This window comes from Paroedura picta, chromosome 1 (genome assembly GCF_049243985.1).
Source record: "Paroedura picta isolate Pp20150507F chromosome 1, Ppicta_v3.0, whole genome shotgun sequence".
Lineage (NCBI taxonomy): Eukaryota > Metazoa > Chordata > Lepidosauria > Squamata > Gekkonidae > Paroedura > Paroedura picta.
In genome coordinates this window covers 173,479,586-173,497,278 of record NC_135369.1, presented here as the reverse complement: position 1 = coordinate 173,497,278, position 17,693 = coordinate 173,479,586, and the positions used below count along the sequence as shown (strand labels likewise).

General features: G+C 46.6%; 1 protein-coding gene across 1 annotated transcript; it reads left to right on the top strand.

Moving 5' to 3' along the window:
- The first annotated feature begins 890 nt into the window (after positions 1 to 890).
- On the top strand, positions 891 to 14,738 carry CKAP2 (cytoskeleton associated protein 2). Its single transcript, XM_077312239.1, has 8 exons — positions 891 to 1,061; positions 7,220 to 7,275; positions 9,216 to 9,991; positions 10,918 to 11,134; positions 11,907 to 12,074; positions 12,294 to 12,363; positions 12,781 to 13,114; positions 14,081 to 14,738. The coding sequence occupies exons 2-8, from the start codon at positions 7,222 to 7,224 to the stop codon at positions 14,319 to 14,321; spliced, it is 1,860 nt and encodes a 619-aa protein (XP_077168354.1). The 5' UTR covers positions 891 to 1,061; positions 7,220 to 7,221; the 3' UTR covers positions 14,322 to 14,738.
- The last annotated feature ends 2,955 nt before the right edge of the window (positions 14,739 to 17,693 follow it).

The window sequence follows — 17,693 nt, the reverse complement described above, 5'->3', positions numbered from 1 at the left end:
TGCTCAGCAGAGCAGGGCTTAAGAATCGCGCCCTTCTGGCTCAATGGCGCAAATGTTGGGAGTTGCCCTGTAAACGGCGTAGGCGGAGGGCAATAGCTACAAAAAGCCTCGGCCGGCCGGGACGTGCTCTGAGCCGGTTGGGATGGGCGGCCTCGCAACAAAAAAGTCATTGTTATGAACCCGAAGAGAATTACTCAAATGAGAGTTGGGCTTGGAACTCTGCTTTTTACTGCCCGGAAGAGTCTAAGCGGCTTACAATCGCCACCCCTTCCTTTCCCCACGACAGGCATCGTGTGAGGCTGAGAGAGCTGTGAGGGAACGGCGGACACAGCTTGTAACAGGACTGTGACTAGGCCAGGGTCACCCAGCTGGCTGCATGCGGAGGAGCGGGGAATCAAGCCCGGCTCTCCAGGTTAGAAGGCGAGGCTCTCCGCCGCCACCCCAAGCTGGCTCTCCAGTATGGGACAACACAGTTACAATAATAATAAAAATCAGAGTCCAGTAGCCCTTTTAAGACCATCAAAGATTTATTCAACGTGCTTTCAATGTATGATCGAAGCCACATAAATAATCGGTCCTGCGCCTCTTAGGGAGCAATAAGGGCATGTCGCGTCTTGTTACTTAAGTATAATAAAACCAGAAGGACGGCTGGCCTCTGGAACAGCTGCGCAAAAAGAAGGGGCTTTACAAGGCGAAGCGGCTCCCGGGAGCGCGGCTGCCCTGTTTGTTTGCTTAGAGGCCGTCAGCCAAGTGTCAACCAACTAGCACTAAGACCCCCGCGCGACAGAAGGTCAAACCGCTTTGGGAAGCCAGTTTTGAAGCCCGCCTTCCCTAGGCTCCTCCCCCTTTCCCGGGAGACGCCGCGCTCGTACCAATAGCCTCCCGCCTTCCGCGCTCGCTCGTTCGAATTGACTGATTTAAGGGGCGGGGCCCCGCCCAGGCCAATCGGTGGGGGCGTTCGGGCCGCCTCGCGCGTGATTCAATTCAAACCGGAGTCCCTCGCGGATGTCGGCGACGGTTGCGGGGTCTTTCGGGAGGGCCGGTTCTCGCGAGTCGCTCAGGTAGGGGATGCCGCCTGCAATCCAGGCCGGGTTTTCTGAACTTATCTATCGCTTGGGGAGGGAGTTCTGGCTGTGTGTTCTAAGGAGAAGCGGGAATAGAGAGCGATGGATATGCGAATTCTACTGTTATGACTTGATGAGGGCTCCTGTCGTGGTTAAGAAGGGCTGCCTCTAATCTGGAGAACTGGGTTTGGTTCCCCGCTCCTCCGCATGCAGCCAGCTGAGTGTCCTTGGGCGAGTCATAGTTCTCTTAGAGCTGTTCTCACAGAGCAGTTCTCTTAGAGCCCTCTTCGCTCCACCTACTTAGGGTATTTATAGTGGAGAGGAAGGGAAAGGTGTTGTAAGCCGCTTAGAGATTTCGGTAGTAAAAAGGCCTGCTTCTCAGAAAAATGGTTTTTAATTTTTTTCCCTTATGATTCTGCACATTAAGCTTTCCTAATGTCGTACTTCTAATTTCAGGTGGTTAAACATCCTTTGCAAGATACTTTAAAAAAAAACTTTGTTGAAAATACTCTGTTGGCTGAGTAGGCAGTACTGACTTTGATGGACAGGTGGTCAATTCTGTGTAAAGTAGCTTCATTTGTGTCAATTCCTAGTTTTGCCCAGGCTTTCATTTATTTGCTAGTTTGGTGTGGTTAGGAGTCTAGGGCCGCATCTAGCCCACTGGTGAAGGAGAGAGAGCTCCAGCGGCTGATTTATGGCCAGCAGCCACTGCAAGTGTGCTCAGCGCCAGTCCCGGTGGTACATAATCATGGGAGGGATCTGTCTTCTCTAGGGCCTCTCGTAGCCCAACGGTGAAGGAGACAGAAGTTCGTCATCGGCCTGTTTATTGTTTGCATTTAGAGGTGATTTGTCTCCTCAATGCCAGCAGATCTGCTGCTGCTGGCTGATTCCCAAGGGCTGCCTGGCATTGAGAGTCCTTGATCACGTAAGTCATGACTCCATGTGATACTAAATGTCATAATTTGCTGCCAAGAGGTGCTGTGTTGACACACAACTCACCAATTTGTCAGCTCTCTGACAATGAGACCCTGAGCATGCTTGCCTCCATAGTATTGTCACTAATCATCGCTGCCCAGCAGTGCCACTGAGCATCACTGCCAAGTGTTACCACAGACTGTGGAGAAATTCAAGGGACAAGCAATGGTGCTCTCCCCCTGCCCCCCCCCCCATCATTGAGCTCTGCTCACATTACCAACACCCATGAAAGATTGCGAAAGAGATTGGACATGGGGTCCTAGGCTATGTAGATGCCATCACCTGCTGCCACTGCAAGTGAATCTTTGACACAGTTGCTGGCAAAGAATCTGAGATAATCTCAGAACTGATTATTATAAAAGCAAGGATACGATAGCCTTCTGTCTACAAAGGCCCTGAGTAAATTTGCATTCACACCTGCGTTAACAGAAAAACAGGATGTTTAGATTCGGGAGGGAAGGCTGTTTTTATTTTGGGTTGTTTTAAATTAAGCATCTCAGAGCCACCTCCATCATTTGGATGTACAACCAGCAATGATTAGATCTGTTTGTCACCTTTCCCCCTACCCTCTTTTGAAACTGAGGGATGGAAAATATATTTTATGACACATAGGGGATCCACTGGCATAGTGGCAGTATAAGTCAAATGGGAAGAGTGGCAATTGAATGCTTCAGAAAAGGGGGCAAAAAGCCACAATACAGTAATGCCTGCCTATATTGTAATGTAACATCATTCTTGACTAATCATTCCCCGTGGTACCCAGAATCAGGTCTAACCCTGGGGTTCTTTCCTTTTGACGGTAAACTTTTATTTAGTGCTCAGACATATGAGATGCTTGGGCACGTAAAGAAATTCAGATTGACAGCCAAAATATTGGCAACTGTAAACATGCAGGTTCCGCATAGTCAGGATCTTCTTTTATCCTGATCAGATCTACCAACCAATCCCGCCCACTCAAAGGCAGCTGTGCACCCCTCGAAATAGAGGGTAAGGGGGTGCTAGGAATGGAAATCCTACTTAATCCCCAGGGAATCTGCAACCCCAGCATTGGGGGTCCTTTGTATATTTTCTGGAAACTTATCCTATTGTTCCCATGTTTGGGAAGCAGTGATAATAATCTTGTTTTTGTATTTGTATATTTATGATGCAGAGTACTTGGTGTAGCCTCCGTTTGGCATTCACCATTCTTGATCGATGAAGTGGCAGCCATCCTCAGAGACAGTGTTGCTGTATACCTGTGTATTTGTGTATAAATAGATATATATGATGATATATATGTATGTATGTATATAATAGTCCTGAAGAGTGTAGGTGAAACACGTATCTTGTATGTTGCGTGACATACTAAGTATGGAGAGATTGAGGAGTTCAGATGTCATGAACAAAAGTCTCCCTCATTTGTCAAGAGGCTTATGGTCTACCATAATCACTCTTAAGGACACTGGCTTCATACATCCATTCCTCCTTTTCTACATAATGCTTTTTATTATGTTTATAATGTGTTGCTTTTTGGTCTAGTGTCTGCAACTTGGTTATTCACAACTTATATTGCAACTATAGTGGCTCACATCAGGCTATACAGTTGCTACATGTATCCCTATTTCAGTGACTGGATGGTCAGGCAGGTTGCCTTTTGTATTTTGAATCCAGTCTTCAGTGAGCCTTAGGCATGCTGTCCAGGTTGTGGGTCTGCATCATCTGTGCTCATTCCCTATTGAATGTGGCATTCATGCATCTACTGTTCCACAATTTCACGTTTTTCCATTGAAAGGACTACTGAGGCTATCCCTCTGGAAAACAGATTTCCACCCCCGGGAAGGGGGGTGGGAGGGGAAAAAAGTAGAATCCTGAAGGGATCACCTTTGGTTGAAATTCACTATTCCCTTGACTTTCCTAAGGGCTCTGATATAGTGATCTTCCACTTTCTCCTCACAGCGACCCTGTGAGGTAGGATAAGTTGAGAGTCACTGCAAATTTCCATGGCAGAGTGGGGATTTGAAGCAGGGTCTCCAAGATCATACTCTTACACTTATCACATTGAATCTCTAGTAGGGGACACCTTGATACTGTCTCCTTTGACTTTGAAATCCTCACAGATGCCTTGTTATATGACTGTTGAAAGCATAGTGCTATTATTGTCTGAGTACCTGGTCAGAACATGAATTTAGACTATAAATAAAACTCAAAATTCAGAGCTATTTAGTGTATCTTTGATTCTTTGTCGTGTAGGATTCAAGAACAGCAAGTCCTGTTTGCCCACAGATGACTCCATGGCATAAACCAAATGAATGGCACCGGGCTGCGGCTCCCTCTCCCTGCCCCCCCCCCCACAGTGAGAATCTCGCCAGACTGCGAGCAGATCGGCCGCCAAAGCGGCCGATTGGCTTGCGGCCCGGCAAGCTTCTTTCTGCGGGAGGAAGGGGAGAGGGAAGTGTGGCCGCCGGCATGCATGAAACTGCCGCGTGTGCGTTTGCGGCCCCGGGTAGTGCATGCGCGGGGGGCCCGGGTCGCCCCCCCCTGGTAGCGGTCCGCAACTGAAAGACATATGCAGTGGAGTGACCTGATCAATGATCCACATTTGTCCACCACTATGTAATAGATGTCAACTCCTGGAGAGAGGTTCTGTGGGTAGAGTGGATTCGATCCATTTTTCCGCTATGTAAGCCCACACCTACCTCCAGGGTGCGTGATCTTGCTCAGTGGTCCCCAACCTTTCTGAGGTTGGGGACCGGCAGGGCATCGGGGCGCGTCCCGTGCGGGCCACGCCCACGCATCGCCCGCGCCTGTGGGCCGTGCCCATGCGGGCGCAGCCGGCCCTGATTCCCTCTCCCCACCCTCCCGCAGTAAGAAGCTTCCCGGGCTGCAAGCTTGCGGCCTGGGAAGTTTTTTACTGCCGGGGGGGGGGCGGGGAGAGGGAGCCGCGGCCCGGTGCCATGGCCTTCGCGGCCCGGCACCGGGCCGACGGCCGCAGGTTGGGGACCACTGATCTTGCTAGTCTGCCACGTGGGACTGCACAGAAGCCACAAAAATGAAAACAGGGTTGCACTTAACTGTAACTGTTGTTCGAGTGGTCTTCTGTGCAGTCACATGACCCTCCCTCCTTCCCTGCTGCGGGCTGCTGATTGACTTGCCTGTTCCGGCAGCAGGAAGGAGAACTGAGGGAAGAGTGCTAACCCCTCCCATATCATGTGACTTTGGGCAGGAAAGTCACCCTCTGTAGGAGAGGAGTAAGCACTCTTAGGAACTTCTAGAATTGTATATGTATATATTTTGCGAGTTCTTCTCTGTGGCAGGCCTGTGATTCTGCAAAACCCATGTATGGCTGCACAGAAGGCCACTCGACGAACAACAGTTACAGTTAAGTACAACCCTGTTTATTGGTAAGAAGCATGGCGGACCTCAACAAGGGCAAGAGCCTTTTCGGTCCTGGCCCCTACCTGGTGGAACGAGCTCCCTGAAGAGATCAGAGCCTTGCCCGAACTTCCACAGTTCTGCAGGGCCTGCAAAAGGGAGTCCTCCACCAGGCATTCGCTTGAGGCCGACCGACTGAGAACATCTGCTGGACCCCCCTTCAGACGCCCTTCCATGATTGAACAGATTTCATCTCCCCAGTGTTGTTGTTATTTATGTTGTGTTATAAGTTGTTACTTGGTTGTTATGATATTGTATTGAAACTTGTATGTTATAGATTAAATTATTATAATGTTCCATGTAAAATTACATAATGTTCCATGTAAACCGCCCAGAGCTGTAAAGAATGCGTGGTATAAAAATCCAAATAAATAAATACATTGAATCCTTAATCTCTTGCTGTGGTTCTTATTTATTTCATAGGATCATAAGAGTTGGAAGGGATCTCCAGGGTCGTCATCCCCCTGCATAATGCAATAATTCACAACTACCCACAGTGATTCCCCATCACCACCACCACCACCAAAAATCTCCAGAATCCAGCCTGGCCTGAAGGAAATCCACCTTCCATCCCACAGTGGCAATCAGCAGTTCCCTGGGTATGCAAGGAAGGGCTACAAGAGAAAAACACAGACACGTTTCTTCATACTGACCCACTCACAATCTGCCTAAGTTCATAAAATCAGCATTTCTATGAGATGACAGAAATATTCTGTTGGGGAATTTATATCCTGCCGCTCTCAGTGAGCTGGCCCATCACACAATGATACATTGGTCCCCCATACAAATTTAACCTGGGAGCCCGTTTTGATTGCCAAAAAGTTGAATGATTGATATATACCTAATAAGAGTGGATGAGAGACTCATTATTTTGGCCTTTTGATTTCATTTTTGGCTTATCTATAACACTGGGAAATCAACGGTGCAGTTTCTTTGCATTGAATGGGATATGTTTCCTATTCAATGGCAGTTCATAGGCATGAGTAGCTGAAGCTGTGTTGCACCGACCACTGATTGTCAATGGCGCAGTTCTCTGCTCTGACCGGCAGTGGCTGTCCACGGTGTCAGGCAGAGGACTTTCCCATTGCCCACGACCTGGCCATTTTGGCCGGAGATGCTGACGACTGGACCTTCTGCATACTCAGCAGCTGCTCTGCCTGCGATCATGGTCACTCTCTTGGATCCTGATCACATGAATAATGCCCACAGTTCAATTATTACACTGGGGTCTCCATGCAGGGCTAGAGAAGACTGAGCTTGGGTTTCTTTTGTACCCCGCTTTTTACTACCCAAAGGAGTCTCAAAGTGACTTACGATCGCCTACCCTGCCTCTCCCCACAACAGACTCCCTGTGAGGGAGGTGAGGCTGAGAGAGCCCTGATATTACTGAAGAAGAAGAGTTGGTTCTTATATGCCACTTTTCTCTACCCAAAGGAGTCTCAAAGCAGCTTATATTCACCTTCCCTTTCCTCTCCCCACAACAGACTCCCTGTGAGGGAGGTGAGGCTGAGAGAGCTTTGAAAGAATATGATTGGCCTAAGGTCACGCGGTTGGCTGCATGTGGAGACATGGGGAAGCAAACTTCGTTCTCTATATAAGAGTGTGCCGCTCTTAACCACTATACCAAGCTAGTTCAAGAAGGAAAGGGAAGTGTGCAGCTCTCATAATGATGCTAATTCTGATAGAATAGCCCTTTCCTTTAAAGAAAACAACATTTTAGGCAAGCAAGTTTGACACTTAACTTTCTTTTCCCCTGAAATCACTTGTAGGAATGTCAGTCGAAGTGAATGCGCCAGACAAAGCGTCATTGACAAAGCAAGACATGGTAAATATGAAACATATTATTTGTTATTTATTTGATTCAATTTTGAATTCAAATGTAGTACAAGTCCTTCACAATGAAGAAAAGACAGTAAGAATTGTCTGTTTCAAGAGAGAATGAGTTAAGTTCACCCACGTACATGAGGTGGAAGGATCCTATGGGTTCTTAATTAAGATTCTAGGATTGCAACCTGGAGAACATGCTTCGGTTTCTTAAAGGCTTGCATGAAGCCAAAGGCAAGGTAGGTATGATTTCTGCCATCCATTCCTTCCCTCACAGCCTTTTTGTTAGTGCTCCTTTGCCTGCACGTGTGAGAAGTTTTTAGGAACGGGTAGCAGCAACATGTTCTCTCGACTGCATGCCAGACTTAGGCTTGCAGGGAATCCAACCCCCATCTGTACATGATGCCACCGTGTCATTTTTGAACCCATTTTAAGATAGCTATGGCCTGTATCAAACAAAATTGCGTTGATGTGTCATGTTCTAGGTCAGTGGTCCCCAACCTTTTTATCACTGGGGACTAGTCAATGCTTGACAATTTTACTGAGGCCCGGTTGGGGTAGTCTGTGCAGTGCCATACCGAGGGGAGCCCTGGCAGTGGTGGCCACCGGAGTGCACCAAAGGTGAGCCAGCGGCAGAGTAGCAGGGCAGCCTCCGAGGCAGCAGCCGGGGAGGAGGACAAGGAGGAGCCGTGGCCTGGTACCGACTGATACGTGGACCGGTCCCTGTCCCTGGACCATAGGTTCGGGACAGCTGTTCTAGGTGAGCCCTATACACATGAGGTGAGAAAGCACCGATACCAGGGCTTTGATAATTATAATGCAAGTTAAAGTCCTACTGTTGCATCACATTAAGATATAGGCATGATGGGAACATTCAGCCTTCCTCCAAAAACAGAAGGAATCTTACATGTGTGTATGAATCTAATGCTATGACTAGTTTAAGCCAGCTTCTAGCCCCTAATACTATCTTACGTTAAAGTCACCTTGATGTGGATACCCCAGACAAGCCCTTTCTCGTCAGATCTCAGAAGGTAATCAGGGTCTGTCCTGTCTGGTATTTGGATGGGACGTCTGCGGGAAATACTAGGGTTGCTGTTCAGCCAGTGGCAACCCACCTCCGAACATGCTATGTCATGTTATGATTGTTACCTGACAGATTGTTATAATGTTGTATGTAATTTTGTACAACGTGCTATGTAAACCGCCCAGAGCCATAGAAAAGGGCGGTATAAAAATCCAAAGAAAGAAACAAACAAACACCTCTTGCCTTGAAAGCCTTGCAAAATTGCTAGAACTCAGCCGTGACTTAAAAGGGAAAAAATAAAACCGTTAAAGACTATTAATCAGGTTTCTGCAGTAATGTCTCAATATTATGACGCCTGATTGTTGGAAGTAATGTTATTTGTCACCTTTGTTCTAGCTGCTGTACTGTGGTGTAATGCAGTGGTCCCCGACCCCTGGGCCGGAGACCAGTACTGGTCCATGGATCAGTTGGTAGCAGGCTGTGGCTCCTCCTCGTCCTCCTCCCTGGCTGCTGCCTCGGAGACTGCCCAGCCACTCTGCTGCCGGCTCACCTTTGGTGCTCTCCAGTGGCCGCCGTGGCTGGGGCTCCCCTTGTTAGAAGTAGTTTTTTATATATCCTGCTTTTCACTATCTTAAGTAGTAAAGCAGCAGTAAAGCACTAGTAAAGTAGTAGTAAAGTGATAGTAAAGAAGTTGTGAAATAATAGTAAAGTGGTAGTAAAGTAGTGGTAAAGTAGTATTGAAGTAGTAGTGGTCGGCAAAAGACTCCCCTCGCCCCCGCCGGGCCTCAGTAAAATTGTCAAGCGTAGACCGGTCCCCAGTGATAAAAAGTTGGGGACCACTGGTGTAATGCAAGGGCTTCTGTGCTGGAAAAACCTGTGTGGGAAAAGTCTCACTTGGCATGTTAATTTCATTCCAGGAAAACAAAGAAAATGCCAATAGTCCCGTCTGGGACCAAGTGAGTCATACTCTGGAAAAAAGCGCAGAATCTCCATCATCCTATAATTCGTCTGCTGTCCTGAAGCAAAGTACTAGAGGTATCAACTGCGGCCCTAGCGCTATTGCAACTGCTGCTGTTTCCAAAGTTGAGCCTGCTGAACAGAAGAACCTGCGCATGTCGTTCAGTCAGGCCTTCTTACTCAAGAACAATACAAAAGAAAAGCAGCCCAACCCGAGCGCCTACCTTTCAGAGAAGCGTGTGCTTGGCTCCTATCGTGGCAAGATAGTGGCCTCTAAGATAAACTCCTTCAGGAAGTCACCAGACAATGAGGAGAGGAAGAATTCTTTGGCTGCTCCTGCTAAGTCAGTGGCAAAGTCTGAACCCACAAAGGACAGAGTCGCGAACACAGGGAATGCTTCTAAACCCATACGCATTGCGACACTTCAAACCAAGCCGCCTGTTAAGGTACTGGTCGCCCAGCCCAAAACCATCTGGAACCACGAGAAACCATCAGTCAAGACTTCATCATCGGTGAATAAAGTGGCTGTCCCAAAGAAGCCCAATAAGAATTGGACACCAGTGTTAAAAACTGTCCCGGGTGCTGCTAACTCCGAACAAAGACCAAAGAAAGCAGTTCCACCAACAGGAGCTTTGTCAGGCTCTGCTTCTGAAAGTAATGGTCCTAAGCGTGCGTTGGCTTCAAAAACAGTCGGCAACAAGAAAAGTGCCCTGCTCCAGCCTGCAGAAATGAGAAGGTATGGGCAATTTTGACCCCACTTTATCCCACACAGCAATTTTTACCCCACTTGATCCCACACAGCAAGCAAGAGATACTTTTCTACGTCCTTGAATATACAAATGGGTTCTAATGCTCACAAATCCAAATGTGTATGCTTGATAGCAGGGAGAATTCTTGTAGGGTGGCTTCTGTTTAGCGGCTAAGAGCAGGCTTTTGTTCTCTTGCACTAATACCTTGTGGGATCTGTGAGAAACGTTTGTAAAAAGAATTGCTTCACGCAGCTGGCTTGGGAAAGACCAGATTGGGCCTGCAGTTCTAAGAATGCATGTCAAAGGCACTGATCCTTTTTGGTTCAGTGAGGGTTTGTGTTACACATGGCTGACACCCCCAGCTAGAGAGAATATATTAGCACGAATGCTTGACTTATAATGTAACTTTGAATGTATCCAAGAGTGGGCGTCTGGACCTTCATCCTTGGACTTGGCCAGGGTTAGATGATCAAGAGCAGGGGTACTCAACCTGTGGTCCTCCAGATATCCATAGACTACAATTCCCATCAGCCCAATTGTAGTCCATGAACATCTGGAGGACCACAGGTTGCCTACCCCTGATCAAGAGTATCCTGTTGACCTGTGCACTCTTCTACCCTGTTCTTGTGGGGACGCTGCTTTACTTTACAGTGTTGGAGCTAGCTAGGATTACTCTTCCACCTGCACTGCTGTTCTTTGCTACCTGTCACATTAAACCATCAGTGTGCAGAAGCAGCATCACTATGCATAGCTCTTTAACTAGTTAGAGGAGGAGCGGGAAGAATGCAGCAGCCCAACAGCTGTTCCGACTTCTTTATTAGCAAGCAGTTGGGCAACTGTAGGCAATATTAGTTGCATGGTTATCTCCTCTCTTGAGAAAGGAACATATTGATATGTTTGTGCATACTTGCAGATCTCAGCTGGCTGAATGGCAAGCATCAAAAGGGAAGGTGCAGAAGAAGCCAGCTGCTCCCTTACCAAAAGATGCTCGGCCTGCAATAGAAGCAGAGCAAAGCATAAAAGAGCCAGCCGAATCCTTCTGGGCTGCCATAGCCGAGGAAGACGAGCAACACTTACTTAGTGATATGGTCAACAAAACCCTCACGGAATGTCAGTCCTTAATTGACAAGGTAAGAAGTCTGTTAAGGAGGTAAGTAATGAGATCTTTATCAGATCTCTGTGTCAGAATTCAGCAACAACTTCATTTTGGATGGTTCATTTACTTAATGGTTAAAAATCTGCTGTTTGCAAGACTCGTTGCCTTGTCAATAGGAGACAAGTGGATCCTGAAAAAAAGTAGATTAATATTCTTCCTTCCAACACACTTCCTACACCAAACTCAAGGTGATGTATGTGGATAATTGCCACCTGTAGTCAGTGACACCCTACACTAACAACTGCAGCTTTTTGGGAAAAGGTACTGCCTAGTAAGTTTTAGATTCTTACTTTACGGATGTACCCAAAAACAGAAGTGAGAAAACTTAAAATGCCTTGTTAACACCATCAGTTACTAACCATAGTGAACATATCAGAGCTTTGCTGACATTCCTTCATACCCTGTGCTGGGTCTCTGTGACTCGCAGAAAGCTTGAAGAGAGTGAGTTCTCTCTGTCATGAGCTTTATTGGAGCCCCTTCTCTGGAATCCTCTGCTAAATATAAAAGAGCTCAGGGGTGGGGTATGCGGCTCAACTCTTTGCATGTTGGATATTGACAGAGAACCGGGCCTCTGACAGAAGTGGACACTAGGAAAGCTTCTCTCCCAAAAACCAGGTTGGCTGTAAGATGGCAGGAGAGACTTTGTGCAACAGATGTATCAAGACAGCTCTGGGATTCCTGTTGAAGGGTATGTGGACCTTAGCTGACAAATACTTTGTCTTTTAACACCTTGCCCCCTTCTTCAGGGTTGTTCAGCTGATAAGATCCATTTCACTTTGGAAGAGCTGGTCCGGACCATTCCAGATGCCAAAAAATTTGCGAAGTATTGGGTGTGCCGGATGCGTCTCGAACAGTTGGGTACTCTTGAAAAGGTCATGGCTGTCTATGAGGAAGCAATTTTGGCAGGAGCACAGGTATGCCCTCCTCAGTGCTGTATAGCTTTTGCGGTTTGTTTTTATCACTGCTCCATTTCCTTGCAAGTGAATTTTGAGAAGTCCTGTAAATGAGGTATCAGTTTTTAAAGCCCAAGGATGCATGATGTCTTGGGACCTCTTAAACTGTCAACACTGCAACACGAAGCAAGAAGCTGTATTTTAACTGGCCTACTACTAACCAGTTCGTGTTTCTTCCAGCCGAAGGATGAGTTACGTAGTACATTAACGGATGTCTTGAAAGACATAAAAAATCTACCCATGTCTAATGGTAAGAATTTATATTTCTAGATTGTTTATTAATCAGGCTATTTCTATGTCTCCTCTTGAGAGTCCTGCTTAGGGATGGGCATGAACCATCAAATTACAGTTCGGGGTGTTTCTGAAGCAAAAGTCCCCAAAGTAGCTGGTCGGTTCAGGCTGGTCTGTTTTGCTTACCCTCTTCTAAATGGAGGGAAGCTTAACAGATTGCTGAAATAGTTTGCAGCCATTTAAACGTACTCTGCTCTCTTGTCCTTTTCCCTTCTCCTCTGCCTGCAAGCCACCTTCACTCTTTTCCACACTGAGCATGACGCAGGGGAGAGTCCAATGCTTCCACCATTCAGCAACTTGAGCCATAAATCTCATTTTTCATTTGGGAAAAAATGTCTTTGTTGCCCCCAAATAATTCATGTGTGTAATGTTCCAGTGGAATGCAGAAAGCAAGAGGTGGTTCACAGCTGCGCCACAGAGGCTAATGTAGATGAGAATGTAGAAGTCCAGCCAGACAGCAAAGCAGAACTGAACAACAAAGAGATTTCCTTGAATGCAGAAGCAAGTTTGAAGTCGGAAGAGGAGAGTGTTCCAGATGATGAAGAACTGAGAATTAAAGAACCAAGCCAAATGCCTGCAGTGTGTAAAAAAGGACAGAATGTAACCGAGATGCCAAAAAATGGAAGCTTAGAGTTCAAAACTCCAGAGAATGACCACTCAGGGTCATACCTGATTAAGTATAACATATCGACAACTCCCTCTTTGGAAAGGTAAGATGTGGTTTCAGGAGTGTATGCTGTCTATAGTGCCTTCCATGTATTCATCTGGGTGCTGAAGGCCTGTGGTTTTCTAGAAGACCACCCATTCCAATCCCTAGAAAGTCAAAGGACCTACACAGGAGTAGCTGTGCACTGCACATTGCGCTGCTGATGTGAGGCAGGAAAAGCAGCAGAAATTGCCCCATCAGAGGAGCTGTCCCTATTTCTCTAGGCGAGTCCTGTGACCCCGGGAATGAACTTGTGGGATGGGGTTGGCCAATGCAAGAGCAGAGAAGAACATGGGGGAGTATGTTCCAAGTGCCGCTGATTGGATATAGGCCAGTATACCATTACTTGATTTACAAATGCCTAGGGAAAGCCCCTATACCTCTTGTCGAGGTCTCCCCTCCCCAAGCAAATCAGGATTGGTGAGAAAAGCTGTAGAAATATTCCGTATTAGCTCTGGCGAAGCTTTCCCCCCCGGCCTGTACTACTCTCCCTGAGAGCCAGTTTGGTGTAGTGGTTAGGAGTGCGGACTTCTAATCTGGCATGCCGGGTTCAATTCTGCACTCTCCCACATGCAGCCAGCTGGGTGACCTTGGGCTCGCCATGGCACTGATAAAACTGTTCTGACCAAGCAGTGATATCAGCGCTCTCTCAGCCTCACCCACCCCACAGGGTGTCTGTTGTGGGGAGAGGAATGGGAAGGCGACTGTAAGCCGCTTTGAGCCTCCTTCGGGTAGGGAAAAGTGGCATATAAGAACCAACTCTTCTTCTTATATTAGTGAAGAATTCTGGTTGGCTGAAATGTCTATCCTTCTGGATACAGTGCAGATGGGGCACCTGATAGATTGATAAGGGTTTTAAATAAGATTGTCTTAACAGAAAACCTATACCAGCAGTGCGTGCCAAGCTGATTTAAGTTTTTCATGGTCTCGTGTTCCTATTTAACATGGCCATGTCTTCTTGGTCCCCAAGTATGAAGAAAAAACTGCGTTGTGAAAACAGCGAGTCTGCAGTTAAAGATCTGAAACTTCTAACCCCAGTGAGACGTTCTCGGCGCCTACAAGAGAAGGTGTGCAAGTTACCAGATATGCTGAAAGATCACAATCCCTGCGTTTCTTCGCTGGAGCAGCTTGGAGAACTGGGAGAGGAAGCTGTTGCCTTTGTCTATAGACCAAACACTGCACTACACAAAGTCATGGAAGGACAGGACTAAATGCTACCGTACATAATTAAAGCAATGTCTTCGGTGCACCCATGACTCTCCCAGTCCCATGGGTAGGGAAAAAAGTATGCATGGGAAGGGGGTGAGAGGTTGGCTTTAGCTATATTCATGTTTAAATCTATACTGGCTGTAACTGTGGTTAACCCTAGCTTAGTTCCCCTCTTACCCAAAAAACCAATTTAATTGGTTAGGAGGTACAGCTTTTGAGTACAGTTTAGGCTGCTTAAGCATCATTCTCCCAAAAAAGGGGAAGTAGTGTCAATGTAAAAAGTGTTAAGTCTTTGTGTTATTATTTTAAATCTATAACTTCTTCTGGACAGGGACATGTATTCCTTGGAGATGTTTAACATGAAATAGTGAAAATTAGAAAATAATTTAAAGACTAAATAAAATTAAAATATATCGATGCTTTATGGTACCAGCTTTTGAAAAAACACACCCAAACCCCTGAGCATTTTAACAGGTGAAAGAATAACAAGCATGTGACTTTTGGAAGGTACTCTGAAGAAAAAGACCTGCATGTATCCTGTGATCTAAAGATGCAACTTTTCCTGTTTCTAGCTTTTACCAAGCCCCCTTGAAATCTGTCCCTGAAGCTCAGCAGACCCTGAGAACGGTTCACGGAGCAAAGCAAAGTGGCCTTCAGAGGGCTTGGGAAGTGGAAATCAACCTAAATTCTTCAGGAGATTTAGGAACTTTAAGCTTTGAACAGTGTGGTTAAACCCATGCCACTGATTAGAACACTTGTCATTCAAATTCCTCATATAGATAACAAGATGTCATAGTATATGGCACTGGTCAGACCACACCTGGAGTACTTGCTGGCATGCTAGTAATAATAATAATAATACTTTTATTTGCATACAGCAAGTAAAAAACACAGACCATTGAACAAGATGCATATAAAATTAATTTTAAAACATCTTAGTTCTAACTCGAGATATTAGCAAACAGCAGATCTAAAGCACCTACAATGGAACAGGATGCCAATGAAAAATTAATATAATTATTAAAGCATCTTAGTTCTAATGCAGCTATTAAAAATTCGGCTACATACCATGTGGCTGCTACAGAATAATCTTTTAGAAGAAACTGGAGTGAAGCGTCATTGTTTGTTAACCCGCAAGAAGAAGACAATAAGGGAAGGAGAAGTACTCTATGACAGATCACATGGAGCTGGCAGTCCAGAATTATATGTAGGGCACCATCTTTCCCTTCTTGGAATATGTTGGTATTTACTTGCTAAGACAGTGGTCCCCAACCTTTTTTGGACCAGGGACCAGGTGGGGGAGGGAGGCGCGAGCGCTGGCACGCTAGCAGGCACAAACACGCAGGCGGGCAGCTCCACACCTGCGTGTTTATGGTCTCCCACAGCACGGCGCTTGCTGCACCAGGGGCTGCCATTCAGTGGTGAAGAATATTGTTCTCAGAATCTTGGAAGGGTCTGTCTTGGAACTCAGTGTGGCATCCATCATTCATTGCATTTTACCCTCCAGGCAATCTATAACGCAGGTTAGCCCAGTCTCATCCAATCTCAGGAGCTAAGCAGGGTTGGCTCTGGCTAATATTTGTAGGGGGGGGGGAGGCGCACCAAGGAATACTAGGGTAAGGTGACCAGATTGTCCCACTTTTGGAGGGACATCTGGGGGCACCTGGCAAATTGTACATATGTTGAAATTAATAAATATCACAATACTATTTTTGTGTTCGATGCGTTCTATGAAACTTTTTGTTGCTCCGTATAGACCAAAATTTTAATCAAGACCCCCCCCCCCCCCTGCTCAGTGGTGTCCTGCTTTACCAATGTTAAAATCTGGTCACCTTATACTAGGGTGCCTGTATAGAGGCAGGCAGCGCAAACCACCTCTGAACTTCTCTTGTCTAGGAAACTGAATGGAATTGCTGAAGTTTACGACTGACTTCCAGGACCTAAAACAATTCCGCCAGGCATTGGGTTGACACCAGGCATAACCAACAAGGTCTGAAGGGCCCCTGCTCCCTTCCCTCCAGAACTCCATCAGTCCACTCTGGACCTGTTTGCACGGTTGCAGTGTTGCAATTATCAGTTATTAGTATTATTGTTACAGTGTTTATATGTTATGGATTGTTTCATGTATTGTTTATACATTTTAAGTAAAGCGCCCTGAGCCTCTTGTGGCGCAGAGTGGTAAGGCAGCCGCCTGAAAGCTTTGCCCATGAGGTTGGGAGTTCGATCCCAGCAGCCGGCTCAAGGTTGACTCAGCCTTCCATCCTTCCGAGGTCGGTAAAATGAGTACCCAGCTTGCTGCTGGGGGGTAAACGGTAATGACTGGGGAAGGCACTGGCAAACCACCCTGTATTGAGTCTGCCATGAAAACGCTAGAGGGCGTCACCCCAAGGGTCAGACATGACTCGGTGCTTGCACAGGGGATACCTTTGCCTTTACCTTTTACCTGAGCCTCCGGGGAGGGTGGTATATAAATATAATAAATAAGGCAAAAACACATGCGCAACAACCCAACGAGGTGGCTTAAGTAAAAAGCATAACAGATTTAGGATTACCCATGGTTCACGGGGGATGGGAACTCTGGGTAATCCTTATCTCCTTGTGGCCTACCTTAAAGCTCTCAAGTGGGCACATACTCGAGGTCAATGGGCCACTGGTCTGACTTTGCTAGCTTCGCATATTCACAGAAAGCTATGAATATGTTGGCACACTAAGCCATATATCATATCCTTTGTCATCAGCAATAAAATAAGCATTGCTAACTGGAATACTTAAGCCCTGTGAGAGCTGTGTAAAAGAGCTTACCAGGCATTTCCTTCCCTACCCCACCTGCACAAAGACCTGCCTCTTAAGCCCTACGATCTGTGCCCTCCCCTTCAGAGGCAATCCATTCTCACAGTGCAGAACAAGAAGTTCTGGTGTCCGCTTAAGAGCATAGACCCCAAATGGTCTCCAAAGGAGGCTGGCCTGAAATCTTTGGCATCTCCCTTTATGTGCCCCTTACATGTACATGTGTCAGCAGCTGTAGACTCGCCGTCTGTTTGCAGTCTGCTTCTCTAGTCGTTTTCATGTTACCAGGGCCAGACTTGGCCTTGAGTTAGTTGCCAACCTCCAGGTAGTTCATGATGCCAAGTCATTTCTAGACTGCAGTAATCACTTTGAACTGAGGATATGTCAACTCCAGAGGGTTAAATCCATACCCTTCCCCCACCCCGTACTGCCCCCAAATCTTCAGGAATTCCTCATGCCAGAGGTAATAGGTATTTCTCCATCCCCGTTATTTTTTGGTACGTTTTATCCTATCCTTTGAGGAGTGCAGATGACTGAACCAAGGTCACCCAGGGACCCTCAGAGAAGTGGAAATTGGAACACAGGTC

Coding starts and splice junctions, on each gene's coding strand:
- CKAP2 (XM_077312239.1), top strand. CDS start 7,222: ATGTCAGTCGAAGTGAATGCGCCAGACAAAGCGTCATTGACAAAGCAA. Junction 12,075..12,293: donor CAATTTTGGCAGGAGCACAG/GTATGCCCTCCT, acceptor TGTTTCTTCCAG/CCGAAGGATGAGTTACGTAG. Junction 13,115..14,080: donor ACAACTCCCTCTTTGGAAAG/GTAAGATGTGGT, acceptor TTGGTCCCCAAG/TATGAAGAAAAAACTGCGTT.